General features: G+C 37.9%; 2 protein-coding genes and 1 non-coding gene across 7 annotated transcripts; 1 reads left to right on the forward strand and 2 right to left on the reverse strand.

Annotated features, from left to right (window-relative positions):
- The first annotated feature begins 23 nt into the window (after positions 1-23).
- On the forward strand, positions 24-96 carry TRNAK-CUU (transfer RNA lysine (anticodon CUU)). The gene has a single exon. It is a non-coding gene; the product is annotated as a tRNA-Lys (tRNA).
- A 5382-nt stretch (positions 97-5478) lies between these two features.
- LOC149594201 (macrophage mannose receptor 1-like) lies at positions 5479-12541 on the reverse strand. Of its 5 annotated transcripts, none has more exons than XM_089861362.1 (17): positions 11957-12541; positions 11096-11849; positions 9915-10318; positions 9709-9801; positions 9494-9628; positions 9280-9428; positions 9097-9208; positions 8047-8285; positions 7779-7986; positions 7558-7716; positions 7168-7488; positions 6866-7108; positions 6541-6660; positions 6360-6476; positions 6137-6256; positions 5964-6077; positions 5479-5762 (listed from the first exon to the last, which is right to left on the reverse strand). In XM_089861362.1, the coding sequence occupies exons 3-17, from the start codon at positions 9925-9927 to the stop codon at positions 5557-5559; spliced, it is 2349 nt and encodes a 782-aa protein (XP_089717488.1). In that variant the 5' UTR covers positions 9928-10318; positions 11096-11849; positions 11957-12541; the 3' UTR covers positions 5479-5556. The 5 variants fall into 5 exon arrangements, with proteins under 5 accessions (XP_089717488.1, XP_089717487.1, XP_089717489.1 ...); XM_089861361.1 differs by having other exon boundaries at positions 11096-11599; positions 11699-12541; XM_089861363.1 differs by having other exon boundaries at positions 9915-10014; positions 10090-10318; positions 11096-12541.
- Positions 12542-12603: 62 nt separating this feature from the next.
- LOC149594202 (uncharacterized) lies at positions 12604-16790 on the reverse strand. Its single transcript, XM_089861397.1, has 2 exons — positions 15928-16790; positions 12604-15846 (listed from the first exon to the last, which is right to left on the reverse strand). Exons 1-2 carry the CDS (start codon positions 16029-16031, stop codon positions 14931-14933), a joined length of 1020 nt encoding a protein of 339 aa, XP_089717523.1. The 5' UTR covers positions 16032-16790; the 3' UTR covers positions 12604-14930.
- Between the last annotated feature and the right edge of the window lie 1058 nt (positions 16791-17848).

A 17848-nucleotide genomic window follows, 5' to 3' on the forward strand; every position in this document is an offset into this window, starting at 1 on the left:
CCAATTAAAATGAATGGATACAAGCCCGGCTAGCTCAGTCAGTAGAGCACGAGAATCTTCATCTCGGGAACGTGGGTTCGAGCCCCACGTTGGGCGCTAAACGTTAATTTTGAAGTGTGCCCGTACAGTAAAACTCTAGATTCCCGCAAAAGATAGCCCATTTACTGAAATTCAATTAAAAACAACAAATTTGCCGCTTCCATCGCACCTACACTAGAGAGAAAAAAATTGGTCTAGTTCCAAAAAATTCCTATCCCCTTCCCCTCATCCTAAAGCCGCGGAACACGGACGCTGGTGCTTGAATCTAGTTCGGCCGTCTACCACCGCGAGCGTCTCACGTTTTGGAAGGAAAACTCAGAAACCGCTACCAGAGGGCCAACCGTTGGTGTGTTATCAAGAATTTCACTTTCGTAGAGTGAAGAATTTGGTTACCTCAATACTTCTAGTTCCTTATCCTACTTCTGGTAATAAGAATCATTGAATAGCAACAGAAGGGAATAAGAGAGAAGGGCCACACTTTATATCTCCATAATGCTTTACACTCGTAACAACAGTCTTACCAACCTCAAATCAACTACCCTTCACTGATTGGCTATCTAACTTCTGTCTTAGCTGTGACGTCAGATAAGAAGGTGACGTCTCGGTTGACGAATAAAAAGTAGTTTTGTTTACAACTTTACATTGAAGGAGATAAAAATGGCCGAATTTCATGTTGATAAACCAAATCAAGCTGCGCAATTAATTTAGATACACGGGAATTGAGAACATACCAAAATCAGATAATTTGAAGGTAATAAATAGATGAAAATTAATTATTCTGAATTAATATTAAACAAGTCGGGAAAACCAAAATATTACCTCTCCGTGTCGAGAAGATTATATAACCTTAAGTATCCAATGAAAACGTCGACCTTTTGCCCTCATCATTTCCCGCGCTTTGCGCTTCCGCATTTCATCCTTACTCTCAACATTATCTTCCTCCATTTTACATATAAAAATCAAATACTCACAAAAAGAAGTGGCAAAAACCTGCTGGCTCTTTACAACCACTTAATTTGACTTAATATCCAATTTCCAACAACAATAATATACCGGTAGTTTAATTGACAACCTACTAGCATCGAAATTCTCATAAGGAATGGCTCCCGCGGATAAAAAACGGCAATTTTCAACTAGGTGGGCGTTATCTCATAAGATTTGAAAAATATCATTTGTCTTTTTTACCAATGCCTAACCGTTTGGATTTTTTAAAGCAGTCTTAGCACCAAAAAATATTTTTGAATGAGGATAAAAAAGGTCTGTCCTCTCGTAATTTTTTAAGCTTTTATCATGATTACTCTATACAACAGTAACAAGGAGTATAAACGCATTAGTGGAAGCAGTATTTTTTTCCCAAAACAATCTCGCTTATGTTTATGCAATGAATGAAATATATCACAATGCACGGGCCTTGATAGATATAGGAGGCAATGAAGGAAATATATCGCATGCACGGGCCTTGGTAGATATAGGAGGCAATGATAATCTCTCTCTTTGCACGAGAGGTTTATCTTTAATATTTAAATAAATATAATTATTTTTAATTATTTTAATCTTCAATAATTAACATTAATAATAGTTAAATCGTTTAAAATAAAGTTATACTTATTATCTTCTCAAACTTTGCTAATATTGACGTTTAAAGTGAAGGGTACCCCTCTTCCCGCTTTCTTCAAATTTTGGGGTATATATACGATTCGTTTCCATTATAATAGTAAGGAAAAACCGCAAATGCGAAAACCTTTGGTAGCGATCCTACCTTAGGGAGGCTAGACGTTTCTCGTAACCCTAGCTGATCGCCGCGTATATCCTAAAACCAAACGATGATAATGGAGTAGAAGCCAATGATACAGATTGGTGTCTATGTGGAATAGACGGAAGACCAGTGGATGGTGGTGTTAGAAGGCAGTGTAAGTGCAGACGGGTGTCAATGTGGGATTGACAAAGAACAGAAGATGGTGGTGATTAGAAGACAGTATGTACAGACTGGTGTCCACGTGGAATGGACGAAGACCAGAAGATGGTGGTGATTAGCAGCCAGTAAGAACAGACTAGTGTCCGTGTGGTATGGACAAAGACCAGAAGATTGGTGGTGTGAGAACTCAAGTAGAGGAGCCATTTCCGTGACTGTGAAAGCAGTTCGGAAATGGCGAACACGTTTGCTCCGATACGCAAACTGCGAACGCGGTCACGTGGGTGTAACAACGGACAGACAGACAGACACACACACAGACACACAGACAGACACGGCCGTTACAGAACCTCTCCTGGACTACGTCACACGGAGAGGTAAAAATAAAAATTAGTTTCAATAAAATATATACTTGAGGTTATAATTACACAAGAACGAAACATTTTTTTTTTTTTTATTAGGAGAGAAAGGCCAAGAGGGAAATATTCCGCGGGCCCGCCCAATACACAGTGTTCAATTTTTATAAATATATACAGTGTTATTATGTACATAAATTAGTTATTATTAGTTTTTTTCGTTGTTTGTTTTTTTTTTGTTTTTGTTGGGTCAAGTTTCAAAGTATTCCCGCAAGAGCAGCCTCTTGGGGGGTGGTATCCTCTGGAGGACGTCCTGGTATTGAAGGGTCGTTTTGAGGACTCGGTTGAGGAGCAATGTGAAGAGTGAGATAACTTCCTCAAAGGCAGGCGGGGACGGTTTTGCAAGAACCAAGACGGTTTCGTAGAGCATGCTGAGAATGTCGTCGGGTGATTGTTGAGGCGGTTGGGGACCGGCGGGGGCCCACGGCGCAGGAGGAGGAGTGGTGCGAGTATGAGGAGCGGCGAAGCCTGTCGGTAGAGGGGGAAAGTTGCTGAGGGTCGGTTGCGGGGCGGGTGGCTGATGGGATTGTCGGTGGGCTTTGATAGCATCCGGGCGGGAGAGATTGTGTCGGTCTTGGAGGCGTAGGATGGAGAGTTCGGTCTGTCGGTGAGGGCATTTGGCGGCTGTGGCAATGTGATCAAGGGCGCCGCAGTTAGCGCACTGCTTCGAGCCCTGACAAACCTGAGCCACCGCGTGGCTGACACCACACGTGACACAGCGGAAAGGGCTCTTGCAGTACTTGGCGGGATGGCCGAATCGGCGACAGTTTTTGCACTGGAGTGGTTGGCGTTCATACGGGGATACTTTGTAGCGGCGGTAGTACATGCGGAGTTCTGAAGGAGCTGCGGCTTGTCCGAAGTTGAGCAAATAGGTGTTGGTGGTCCCTAAACGGGTCACTTGAGTGCAGGGAATGTGTTGTCGTGTCAATGCGTCGCTAATAAGGGCTTCATCGAGCGTATCCGGAACCCGATAAATGACCCCCTTATTACCAGGTTCATGGGTCGGTCCCGGGTAGGAAATAGAAAATTCGACACCGTCGATCGGACCCCAGCTGAGGAGGTTATCATGTTGCCTTTGCGTTAAGGGCACCAGCAGAGCGCCACCTTTTAGGATCCGAAGGTCTTTCACCTCGCCGATGGTTTTGTCGAATTGCTGACATATGTAAATAAAGTCGACGTCATGGAAGGTACGTACATTGCTGTCTTGTGTAGCCGTGTCAATCGGCCCTTCTCGGGTAACGGCGGGTTGGAATATCAACGGTTTGACCTGAATAGAGGAGGCCGAAGTTTCCAAGTCGTCGGTGCTGTGTCCGTTGTCCGTGTCAGAGTGGGAGGCATCGTCGGTTTTGGGCGAGGCCGAGGCTTCGCGCTGTTGTTTTTTCCGTTTTCGAGGCATAAAGGGGAAAGGGGAGGAGGGAAGAAAAGGAGCTAAAGTAACGGGGTCGAAAACACCAGTTAAGCGGAGCGCAAGAGAAGCGACCGCACGTCTCGCTGTCTAAACGTCGAATCCAAGAACGAAACATCGACAGCCCTAAGCCTTTGGAGAATGAAAATCTAGCAGACAAATAGGCCGCCTGATACCGCGGAGAACTTAAAGAACTATATTAGCAGTAAATTGGTTAAAAGCTGTGTACTTGCGCAAAGTTTGCGCGGTTTTCTTGAGGTTGGTCGGACTCTCGTTACCAAAGCAGACTCTAATGTCTCCCTTCTCTCTTATTCCCTTCTGATAGCAATTTTCTCAACGTATCTAGACCTTTTTGTGGGAAGAGCTAGACTAATCATTATGTATGACGAATTTTACCTCGCGAATAATCTATCTCGCTGCACGTTGCACCTTTCGCGCGTCTAGGTAAAGTTTTGAACAATGTTGATGACAATGGGGGCGTTGATAAGGTTTCCCCAGGCTAGGTGCAGCGCCGAATCAAATGTCACTGAATGTATGTATCCCTGGTGGAACAGAATAGATGAACACTACAACGTCGATTTCCTCTTCTTGAAATCATCTCATCAAAATCGATCTTTAATCAAAATAACGCTCGCATTACATTTGCATAAAATATTGCCAATTTCAAACTCTTATTTTTTGCCAGTCACCCTTCTCAATCCACCCCAAAGACATTAGACCATGTAGTAAGATTCTAGACAAGTGATCCATTGAATCCTTGTAATTGAAACTATTTTTCCCACGAATGGGGATGCACGAACGAAAAACATTTGTCACTCTAAAGCAGATACAATTCTTTCTATACTTAAAGAGTAAACAAATCGATGCCAGTGCCTTGCGTGAAAAATATAAAAAAAAGGCCTTGGAAACAGGCGTTTGTGCGTTACCGTCAATTTTTTCCTGAGCGTTGCCTGCTTGCTAGAAGCAGAACATTGTTTTTTTCATAGGTCCAGAACTTTTTCATTTTTCACACAATGCTTTCCAGGACTGGTGGCCTTGTCTACTTTTTAACTTTGGGAGTTGCACATCATGTAGCGCGTTGAATGTTTTTCACGCGCGTCCTTTATCCATGGTCTTTTAAGTTTTTAACTTTGGAAATTACACTTAACAATTTCGAAATATTTTGCGCGACGATGATGTAAGATATATTTTCCATTACTTTTTATCATGGGGCTTTGATTAATTTAAATAGAGTGAGTGGATTTACGTGTATAACCTTTGATAAGACGCAACCTGACCAGGGCTCTACATAAGGATATTTTTTTAGTAGTCAGCCTGACTAGTGAGCCCCCCTATCCCAATTTTTTTAGTAGTCACTGACTAGTGAGATGCAAGGTTTACGAATATTTGGGACATTTTTTTTACTAGTCAAGTTAACTAGTGAACCCCCAGATTTCGATTTATTTTAGTAGTCAAGGCATTTTTTTAGTAGTCAAATGCCTTGACTAGTGCCTTATGTAGAGCCCTGAACCTGACCTCAACACATGGGATTCAGGCATAGGATAGAGTTAAATTAGCCTTGGGTTAGGGTTAGCTTTAACGGGAAGTGAGGTTGCGATCTCTCAGTTGTAATATCAGAAGTAGATTACGGAAATTTATATGATTTGTCTTATCAGCGAGGAGAAAAAGTTGAGGTGGTGAAAATTAAAAGAAAGTGAATTAGGGTATTAATTCAAATAACTATTTTTATTTGAGAAGTTTATATATCTTTATATGACAATCGTAATATAGGCGACGTTCATATTTTAATCGAACAATGAATTTGCGATATTTGATTTCAAATCATTGTTTTCGTTATTGACTTCGAAAGAATCTTTATCGGAGTCGATGTTACCATCGATGTTGATAATTTCATTTATTATCGATTCTTCGGTTGTTGGAGAACCAGACAAAAGATCGATAATATCTGGAGCAGCCGTTGTTATATCTTCACTACCGGAACCACTTTTATCTTTAAAAGAAAGAATTATGGCAAATTAGCAATATATAAAAATATATTAATAGTTCAGTCGTCAAAATGAAATAGCGACGATGTCCGTACATTGTTGATAAGAATGGATAACTTATTGTCAATCGCGTAGTAACGATAGTAAAATCGTTTCATGGTAAAAGCGATTCCATTTGATTCGTTGTAAAAGTATCGATATCTTACCGCAGTTTTGTTCGTCGCTATTATCGCCACAATCGTTGTCGCCGTCACACAAAAATCGTGATTTAACGCATTTATTATTTTCACATTTGAACTCGAATGGTTTACAAACATTATCTATAAGAAATAATTTTTATAATTATAATTATTTATTCTAATGTGAAATCTAAAACTACCGCAGTTTTGTTCGTCGCTATTATCGCCGCAGTCGTTATCGCCGTCGCAAACGTAACTTTCACCAACGCATTTTTTGTTGTTTCCGCAAAGCCATTTGCCAATCGGACATGTTATCTCCTCTAAATAATTAAAATATTAACTAGAGATAAAGTTATTTCTTATCCATTAATGAGCTAATGTTTAGAAACAGTTCGTTAATTATCCAATGTAATATATATTTACCGCAGTCTTTCTCGTCACTATTATCTTTGCAATCGTCATCACCGTCACATTTAAATGTTGCCGAAACGCATTTTTTATTTTCGCACGTGAATTCATCGGAATCGCAAACCTTTGGTGCTAATTTTAAAAAAGCAAATATTTAATATTAGTACCCAAAAAAATCATACAGTAAGAAGCTTACGGCAATTTTCTTCGTCTTTCCCATTTCCACAATCGTCATAACCGTCGCAAAGGTTACCGCGGGAAATGCACATACCGCCTATTCCACATAGAAATTTCTCATCAGGACAAATTCGGTTTTCTACAAGTATTTATAGCAATAAAAATTTTTACAACTTGAAGAATTGCCTCAATCGGTTTCTAACCACGCTTGTTTTTCGTGTTCCCCGGGTGACAAAGAAACACACACACAAAACACCATCGCATTACATAATCATGAATGTTGTGTTTTGCGATTGAATTGTAGAAATTAGACTTAAAGGATAACTTGATTGGTAAATAATTACCGTTGCAGATATCGATTGACTCGTCCGAATTATCACCACAATCGTTGTCACCATCGCAAACAAATCTCTCCGAAATGCACTTGCCGTTAGTGCATTTAAACTCATCTATTCCGCAAGTTTTATTGGCGCAAAGCACTAGGGTTTCGTCCGACCTATCGGCGCAGTCAAAATCACCGTCGCATACGTATCGGCGTGGAATGCACTCGTTGCCTCTGTTGCATCTGAACTCATTGTCCTCGCAGGCTTAATATTGATACGCAAATATTTAAAAACAGTCGAATCAATGGTCTGTTTACTCTTACTAGTTGAAGATATCTCAGTTGAGACTTCCTTAGGTGCAATTTTGGGTATTTCGCATATGAAATTGTGCGAATGGAAACAACGGAAGTTGTAAAGTTGCATGCTTTGACTGTAGACAGCGGCGCACCTCTCGAGGTCAAGCAAATTGGGTTCACCGTCATGCCACAAGTCTTCTGGAATACTTTGTCCTTTAATTGTCTTGAAATCGCCGCGGTTATTGATGGACCGGATTCCAACCCAATACATTTGGTGACGGGCATCGTTCAAATACGGACGAAGAAGGTTTAAATCATCCCGTGTTTCAAAAGTAGCCAAGTCACCGCCTGAAATTCAGAATATTGTTAATCAGTGGAAATCCTTGATGACGTCAATCTAGGACTATTAGTACTAACCCCTAACTTTGCAGGAATGTCTGGCGATTTCCCAATCTCTTGGACTGCTACCAGTGTTCAGTACGTAACAGTTTTCTTTTCCAACGTCGATCATATGTGCACGAAAATCTCCACCGTTCGGACAAACACCCTCGACTGGCTCTTGTTTCTCGTAGATTTCTGAACCAAAAAAAAGTCTTAACTATTTGATTTACTATGAAATTTCACTGAGATTTTCATACTGTTGTGTTTGATACAAATAAAGGGTTTCTTCTCTTCACAATCTGCGATGGACCAACGCGTGTTACTTTTCAATTGGACACACTGCGTTTCTTGGTTGCTGGAGTAATGAGGTTCATCTTCGTCCCAGTCCAAATTGGTAACAGGGCGATTGTCAGACCACGAAAGCTGATGTCGTTTTTTATCCTCGAAAAGATTCAGATCCTTGAGCTGTACTCAAAACAAGTCAATCGTTAGAGAGGTGTTCGAAGAAACGTTCCTTCGTTTTACATCAGCTTGTAGTCCGATCCAATAATTTAGACCTTCTTCAACGAGCGTTTTCAAGAAAGCGATTTCGAAGTTGTCTTGAATTGAAACTAAATTAGATGACTTGGCTTGGCACTCTTCTTCGGCTTCGGCTCGAGTTTTGGATTCATTCGATACTGAATAGCAACTTTCTCTGTACTTTGTGAAACCTTCGGGACATTCGACGCTAACGGAATCAGATTCGGAAGGTGGCAAAGAAGGATCTAAGTCGATAAGAGAGAAATATCATTTGGTGCTGTCATTTACAAATAACAAGGAAAAAAATCATTTTGCAACACTCCGTTTGGTTTCCGATGTGCTAACGATTTAAGGCGATACAGTATCTCGCATACATTATAAAGTTACGAAGAGTGCCACACAAACTTGATAAAGGTCTGTCCACTTCAATACTCGCGGGATACAGTGATCACGACACTATAAGGTGCCATATCTAGTTTAGGATACAATTTTTCTCTTTCCGTAAATCGTAGAAAATCAAAAAACAAACCCTTTCAGTAACAAATTTCACAATTTCGTTTGAAAAAAAAAACTAAATCTATTAACTTACTTGTCTTTTGAAAGTGTTCCCGATGTCTATGTAATTTCGAAAGCATCCCTAACGCGACAAATCGGCCCCCAATGAAGGCAGGCTTTCTATACATGTGTAACTGTATGTATACGAAAACTGGTTCAAAAGTCCTTAAACTGATGGGTCAGGTACAATATATACGGGACTATCAATCAATGTGAAATTGTTCATTTCCAAAATGACTCTACCCTTCAAAAAACTCATCTAAGACATGTTTCATCATTCCTTTCAGAACCCCAGCTTTATATTGAACTTAAAACTGTCCTCGTGCCACGATTTTCGAAATATCAAAGCTGTTACTTTTACCAGTCCCCTTTACGATTACAATTTCCATGGCATCGCGTGCACTGCCTGTTCGCATGCATTACACAAACTAACTAAATAACTGGGTATAAGCGCACTACTCCGTTTGTTATTACATAACCACACGGAGTAAAAAAACTGACCTGTTTCTTGCTCGCACACGAAAAACTTTTCCGTGTCGCATGGAATATCATTCCATTGGCCGGCAGTAGATTCGTAAGTTTGCATCTGCGCGCAACCTTCATTACCATTGCTCTGTAAGACGAGGGTATAGAGCCTAAAACTATGTACTTTGAGGTTGGTTATTGACTCTTGACTATACGTACGTTGCTCGGTTCACCACGAACCCAATTTTCGAAATTATTTAAACTTGTTCCGTCTACCCATTCATGCCTTGCCCATCTGTTTGGCCTTTTGAGACCAATTAATATTGATCCATGAACACCCGACTCTCCCACTAGGGCCGTTAGGAAATCTACGAATTTGGACGTTGTGACGAAGTCATACATTATGTGTTTATGGTAGCGCATTAAAAACTACCTTGTTCATCTTGATTGTGAATGGTAACTAATCGACCATCTTGCCCTTGACAAAATTGAAGTGCATCATCGAAATCCATGGGTCTAACATTCTCGTCGTTTTGAGTGAATACTTTGTAACATTTCGCAGAGCCTTCTATTCAATTTTACATGAACTTTATCACGTACGATAGCGTATATTTTCCAAAAGTAACTTGCGTTACTAAATAACATTACCGTTATCGAATTTCTTCCATCCTGATTTGCAATTTCCTACGGGCTCCGGTTCTGATTCCGCAGCGGCAACGGCAATTATTGCCAAAGCTAATACTACACCGAAAGTTCAAGTTAGAAAGCGTTATTATCAGTTTTGTTTAATAGTATAATTTTCATTTCGAAACAAATTAAACATAGACCATAATTATGTTTTAAAAGTATCTTACCAAGTACTCGCATTTTGAATTAATCGTCCGTCGTGAACGGTGTCAGAATTCAAAATAAATTGGACTCGGTACTTAATTTGGCTCATTTATAACGAGTTAACTAATTTTGTAGGAAATTAATTAAACACCAGTGATTAAATGTGTATTGATCATTTCCGATTGATAATGAATGTACTTCCTTTAATCTGTATTCACACATTCTCCAATTGAAAAACGTTGAATCATACTCTCCTTTTTTCATGGTGGTATTCGCTACATGGCAATTACACAAAAAAGGTACTAAGGTTGCCAAATTGTAAATGTGCCAATGACAACGCAACAAGGCGAATATTGGTTAATTTTATTTCAGACTAAAGAGAAACTTCAAAAAATGGTGTGAACTGGCCTTCATCGCAATCTTAAATCTAATAAAACGAAATATAATTTCCGATGCCGGTTAATTATTTGAAACTCATTATAGAGCGGAAATAATATAATCCTATGAAAAACATAAACATGTACAAAAATGGGCCAAGCCTCGCTTCGTGCCCTCTCTGCCGTAAAAAGTTCTGAGATCCCATGTAGAGCCAAGTCTGCCTTTTGTTCTCATTCAATCGCCAATTGAACAATTATGTTATAAATGAAGTCCTTTTCCTAATTAATAACCAATATTCTTTGACTCTATCATTATTATACATCTTTGTTCGTATCAAAAATATCGTGACTTGGCAATCGCAGATAAGTAATAATAAAAGGAAGTCGAGGGGATATTCACTAAATCGTGGCCGATTTCAAAATAATCGAAGGGATATTCACTAAATCGTTTATGGTCGAGGGGATATGTACAAGTTTATAAGATGAGTCATGCACAACCCTATGTACAAATTATATGGTCAGTTATGCATAACCCTATTTACAAGTTTATAAGGCGAGTTATGCATAACCTTATGTACACCTGCGCTTGCCAAGTCACGATATTTTTGATACGAACAAAGATGTATAATAATGATAGAGTCAAAGAATATTGGTTATTAATTAGGAAAAGGACTTAATTTATAACATTATTGTTTAATTGGCGATTGAATGAGAACAAAAGTCAGACTTGGCTCTACATGGGATCTCAGAACGTTTTACGGCGTAGAGGGCACGAAGCGAGGCTTGGCCCATTTTTGTACATGTTAATGTTTTTCATAGGATCTCACTTCTTTTTGTAGACCCTCTCGTTATACTTCGGTAGTTATATTAAAACAAGACCCTCTCGTGGTTCTTCGTTTGCCAATATAATCGCTAACGTTTGTCCATATTTACGCTGAATTAACCCTTTCGACCCGCAGAGAATATGCAATAAAGGTTGTACGCGATATCCTAATATAAGAATGTAGCATCAGTTACGACACATTTCTTTTAAACTACTACTCCTATTAGCTTTAATATATATTTAACTTTCGGTTAACTTTGGACCATTACGTCCTTTCATCAAGAACACACACTATTTCTGTTGAAAAGACGGCAGCGCCATCTAGTTTTAAAATAAAGAACTAAAGAACAATTTTATAAAAATTTCGGGATGTTTTAATTTTTCTATGCTTTATAAAATAAATGAAAACTAAATCATGAATTTTAAGTTTCTATCTCCCCTAGAAGTACCTTAGAATTTTGATGATCGGTGAGTGAGTGACTGAGTGACAAAATAAGGTAAATTTCACCTGCGATATTTCGAAAAGTATATAGGGTAGGAACTTGAAATTTGGAAACTATAGCTAGGATTGACAGTCCTCGCGGCAAGCAGAATTTCAGACTTTTACCTGTGCCCATCACGAAGTTACAGTGGGCTTAATAGGGCCACGAGTTGCTTCGAGAAAAGGATGTCAGTGCTCGACTTGGCTGGGAGCACTGCCGTGCTCCCAGATTTATTCCAAGACGGTCAATCATTGGTGTTATAATACAGTGTGGAACCTGGAATACATAGAGGTAATAAGAATCATTGCATAGCCATCTTATCAACGAATCTAGGCGATTTTGTGTTAAGAGCTAGATTAATCATTATGTATGATGAATATTACCTCGCGAATAATTTATCTCGCCGCGTGCCAAGGTGCTCGCGTTGGTTCCTACCAATGAAATCACAGTTAGCAGAAGGGAATTTGGTAGAGATTTGAAAGATTTAGATGATTTATATGATTTAGTTGATTTAGTTGATTTGAATGATTTGAAAGATTTGGATGATTTAGTTGATTTGGATGATTTAGTTGATTTGGATGATTTGAAAGATTTGGATGATTTAGTTGATTTGGATGATTTGAAATCGATTTCATGGATTTGGTAGGGATTTGGATAATTTGTTTGATTTGGTTGATTTTTATGATTTAGTTGATTTGTTTGATTTAGTTGATTTGTTTGATTTAGTTGATTTGTTTGATTTAGTTGATATGTTTGATTTAGTTGATTTGTTTGATTTAGTTGATTTGTTTGATTTAGTTGATTTGTTTGATTTAGTTGATTTGTTTGATTTAGTTGATTTGTTTGATTTAGTTGATTTGTTTGATTTAGTTGATTTGTTTGATTTAGTTGATTTGTTTGATTTAGTTGATTTGTTTGATTTAGTTGATTTGTTTGATTTAGTTGATTTGTTTGATTTAGTTGATTTGAATGATTTAATTGATTTGAATGATTTAGTTGATTTGAATGATTTAGTTGATTTGTTTGATTTTGTTGATTTGTTTGATTTAGTTGATTTGTTTGATTTAGTTGATTTGAATGATTTAATTGATTTGAATGATTTAGTTGATTTGAATGATTTAGTTGATTTGAATGATTTAGTTGATTCGAATGATTTTGTTAATTATGATGATTCGAATGATTTTGTTAATTATGATGATTCGAATGATTTTGTTAATTATTATGATTCGAATGATTTTGTTAATTATGATGATTCGAATGATTTTGTTAATTTTGATGATTTAAATGATTTTGTTAACTTTGATGATTTAAATGATTTTGTTAACTTTGATGATTTAAATGATTTTGTTAACTTTGATGATTTAAATGATTTTGTTAACTTTAATGATTTAAATGACTTAGTCATATGTTCTTAATATTATGTGATTAGGTAGACGATATGGATTTGACTGATATATTGATGATTTTAGTAATATGTGTGCCTTGCTTATGTATATAATTTTCTTCATTTAACCAGGTTCGTTAATTACAATTCGATTTGAATGATTCAGATATTCCATAAGCTAATCATCCTCTTAGATGAACTAATAGTTATTATATGAACGAAAATCAACGTTCCGAAACATATGGGGTTGTTTTAAACTATCTTAGATTTTATTTAGATTATTGACTTTAACAAATTCATGTGGTAAGACAAATTTCAATTATTTTCACTTTTTATCTAATCGTTACACGACTAATATCAATGGAGAGTAAATTAAAACATTTCAATATTAAAATACGCATTTCTATTTGAATTTAAAAAAGAATGTAACACTTCATGATCAATTCTTTGACTAGTGTTAAGACTTCTACTGGAATAGAAATGCCTTCATTGGTGAATTCCAAGAGGTTTCGCGAGACAGTACATATATAATTTTTGGAGTCCATAAATGACGTTTTAACTGATAATTTAAAAAAGCATCTGTCCGATATATCTGTTAAAACAAACCAGTTACACAGAACACCGACTGACCTTTTAGGGGGAGGTTTTACGTTAACGTACGCGCTACTGTAAGTACGGTCAAATTTAGACTTTCCTTGCAAATAGGAAAACTGTAGCACCCGGCCTAAATAATATTCGCCTTTTAAGGAAAATGCGCAAAAATCGCCTACATTGATTGAGGATATTTTGCGTATACCACAGTCTTTTGATTCTGCATAGTTATGATCATTTCTGACCGAAGGGCAACGAACCCTTATGGACCGATCGTTGGACAGCCTATCGGGGTCGTGCACTAACCACAGTGCCGTGGTTTTTTTAATAATCGTGGTAGACCCATTTATTGTGTATTTCACAAAAGGACTTTTGGGAGACAGGTCACCATCAAAATAAGCACTTTGACTAGAGCTTACGCTATTTATTAAAATTAGATCTTCAGGTTCTGGTTTGTTAACTTGCTCGTTTGTTTCGATTTCGGTAAGAGTATGAAAGCTTTTGTCATATGCTATAAGATCGCCAGATTTATAGTCAGCTGAAGCTGAAGTAGATTCGAATTCGGAATAGTTAAGCTCGTCTAAGGTTACGTTAATACCAACACTGTCTAGAGACTCTAACGCCTGAACTTGACTTTCGGAAATTATCATTGACAAATCTACGAAGTCTGGCAGTTCCTTGATGTTATTTTCTTCAGTGCAAACCTTCTTTTTGTGTCGAATAAATTTTATGTGTCGTTTTCCGTGCTAGTTGAGAGTTCCATTTGTATATCGAGTCGTCTCAAGCGATACACAAGCTCCTGAACAGAAAAATTTGTGACGTTTGAAAAAACACTCGTCATGCTACGACAAGCTCGAAAAAATCCTTCGCATTGTTGGCTTCCAAGTAATGTGGGCAAAAAGGCTTCTTTTTTGTTTGAATTTTTCAAGTAAATTGACATCATTAGAAGGCAATGAGCATTAATTTCAAGACATATATGAAGATTTCGAGAAATGAAGTTTTCTTGAACCGAATACTCCTTTTGTCGTGAAAGCCAAAGCTTCCATCCTCGAAAGAAATAAACTGCGCACCAGACTTTTCGAATTCTCTCAGAGGGATCCATTTCTTTGTCCAGGAAGGGCTCAACACTGTACTGCATCATTTGCAAATAAACTGCAGTTCCAAGACATTCAACGTTCTTTTTCAAAATTTCAACTACAGAATTGGAACAAATTCTCTGGGCAGCGGCAAAATTTTGTCGATCTTTCAATTCTAAATCACTTGCTCTCAATTTATGGTCAAATTTTGATTAAGTTTCAAGCAAAATTGACAAGTGGCCTCTACTGCATTTCAAGCGTCCCATTGGAAGTAGGATACTGTGTTGAAGTAGTCTCGTTCGAAATTTAGCGCCTACATGTATTGAATCCTGGAAACAACATCTCCTCTTTAAAAGGTTGTCCAGAATTGTTAAAAGCATTCTTTATTAAATGGTTGACTTGTTTGAAGATACCGTTAGCCTTTAAACTATCGCTCATTGCTTGAAGATACTTAGGGTCACCGTCGGAGCCCACGGCCATTACAAATATTTCCCTTTGTTTAAGCAAATCAATTAAATGTTTCCAACGAGTTTGGATTGTATCCTTGGTGTATTTATTGTCAGTTCGAAATATCAGCAAAGCGTATGGAGGAGTACCCCTAGTAAGGCTCTGTACCATAATTGTGTGAACTAACTCTGACTTCTTTTTAGAGCGCATGAAAGACTCCGCTTTGTCAAAGCTTTCGAAAGGAAACTGTTGTATAAGAGGAAGTCCATTATGGTCTAAGGGTGGTACAAATCCTACACACTGGTTTGTAGTGGAATCATATGAGACCTTAGCGGTACACCTAGTCGCGTCTTCACACAAGTTAACCAAAAAGGGCTTTTTCCCGAACCTTTTAAGGTGTTTTTCTAAACCATCTAAGCGAATTTTTCCCTCCTCAGCTTTGTCTGTGGATGCTACATATCTTTCCACCTGTCTTACGCTTGGCAAGGCTAAACCCAAATTTGTCGACAAGAATTCATAAGACAACTTTCCAGACCAAATGAAAACCAATTTTGCAAAATTTTTGACCGAATCCGAGTGTCTTGGTGACTTTTTTTGGGAGTTTTGTACACTATTTTCGTATAGACTTCGTAACATTGGTTGAATTCCACTATTCTCGTCTTTTTGAAGTGAACTGTTTCTGTTTAAAGTGTCTCCTAAATGGAGGTCCAACCGATCCAGTTCTGCTCCCAAGGAGTTGTTTTCCCGAAGTAGCTTTAATACTTGGTCTTGATCACTTGAGGTAAGAAAAGAAAGAATTGTTTTACAATCCTGGGCAGCCTCGTGAAGCTTGCGCTTATTTCTTTCGGTTCTTAACCATTTATTGGGGTAAAATTTTGAGCTGGATGCGCGAGAAGGTATTTCATCAAGCCTGAGATAATGTAAAAATCTAAGTATTAGCAAAAGCGTATAGAAAACCATAAAGTGAAGGTCTTTACCGCCTGGGCTGAACGTGTAAAAGTAGGAGCCCCTTCTCTATCCCGTTGTTCCGACCCCCCTCCTCGTTAGAGCCGGTACGATGCCGCTTCGTCGGGGCGGAAGATTAAATTTGCGTAGTGTTACACAAGGTACATGAGTGAGTTGGCTACAAAATATAGCTCCACTAAATTTCGTATGAGTTGCGTCGGCTGCTTATATTAGGCCTAAAGCCCTAAAGACGAGTGTGCCGTTCTGTCATCTTCTTCTTAGGCTTTTGGTGACATTTTATCGAGATAAATAATGACTGAAGGTTTAGAGTTAACAACATTGTTACACGATTATGAAAAGGACGATATTTTCGTTACGGATAAAAATGGGAAATTGAAAGAGGCCATAGAATTCATGATCGAAAATGGTAGTTTGAAAGAGTTGTATTGCGTACTTTGGTTTTTTTGGTTTAAAGCTAAAAGAGCAATGCTCTCTGTGGTTTTTTTCCGAGGCATTTCAAAAACGATTATAATAATAACGGCTTTATAATATTTGTATCATTAAAAGAACTACCACGACAACTACATATTCTAAACTAAACTTGGTAAAATAGTCTACTTTAAATATTTAAATAACAATTAAATTATCTGCCACCTTGGGAAGTTAGGAAAAAAGTCGGGGTACTTTAGGCCTTGCCCGCCTGACTTAGCGTGCCGGCCCGTTACCGTTAACGCGGTGAACCTACTTCGATTCCCGAAGACCCGAAGCTTTCCCGACTCCCGTTCCGGGGTTGTTTAAAACAAGTTGGGAAACCAAAATAAACCTCTCCGAGCCGAGACGAATTTACTTTCTAAACACAGGTCCACCAGCCAATGAGAAAAACCGGAAATACATCGTTCAAATTGGCGAAATATTGCCAAGGTCTTTAGCAAAGGCTTAAGCGTTTAAAAATTTCCTTTGTATCCTCAATAATTCTAATGAGGCCCTATATGTATCACTGAAGGGTGTATTTAACTTTCGGCTCACTCTGAACCGTTAACACCTCCTATAAGAGGAGGCGAAACAAGGTCATTTCTAGTTTAAATCTAGGGTATCTTATTTCACAGACCCAATAGTTTCAACACTTGTGGATAGATGAAGAATTAACACCCATATTATATAATGAATATAAAAAATGCGATTACACTATATATAAATGTAGTAAAGCTGAATTAAAAAGTAAACACCAAATTTGAAATGTTAATATCAAAAGATGTTCTTGGAATATTAAGATGAAACAGAGCTTTATAGCTACACAACTACTTAAAGAATCGTAATGCCGAAAAATATTTAAAATATTTCCATTTAATATTCTGCAAAAAGGAAATGTTATCGTTTTGTAAGAGATCTTATCATCCTACTCGCTTTATATTAACTTTGATGTGCGTGTAGTGTTTCGATTCGGATGCAATCTTCATTACTCGTTCTATATAAGCTCTCACTTGTGTCATTACATAGAAATAAGTTTATCTTAAATAATTAATTAAATATAAATGATATTAATTACTTTAATCGCCAGTAAATAACTTTAAAAATAGTTAAATCGTTTAAAATAAAGTTGTTCCTATTATCTTTCGAAACTTTGCTAATATTGACGTTTAAAGTGAAGGGTACCCCTCTTGCCCGCTTTTTTCAAATTTTGGGGTATATATACGATTCGTTTCCATTATAATAACAGATAAAAACGCATTCGCGTGAACCGATGGTGGAAGCCCTGCCATTGGGAGGCTAGACGTTTCTCGTAACCCTAGCCGATCGCCGCGTATATCTTGAAACCAATAATAGATAAAAAC

This window comes from Phalangium opilio, unplaced genomic scaffold (assembly GCF_054372755.1).
Source record: "Phalangium opilio isolate 3A_F unplaced genomic scaffold, DU_Popi_V2 ptg000390l_1, whole genome shotgun sequence".
Taxonomy (NCBI): Eukaryota; Metazoa; Arthropoda; class Arachnida; order Opiliones; family Phalangiidae; genus Phalangium; species Phalangium opilio.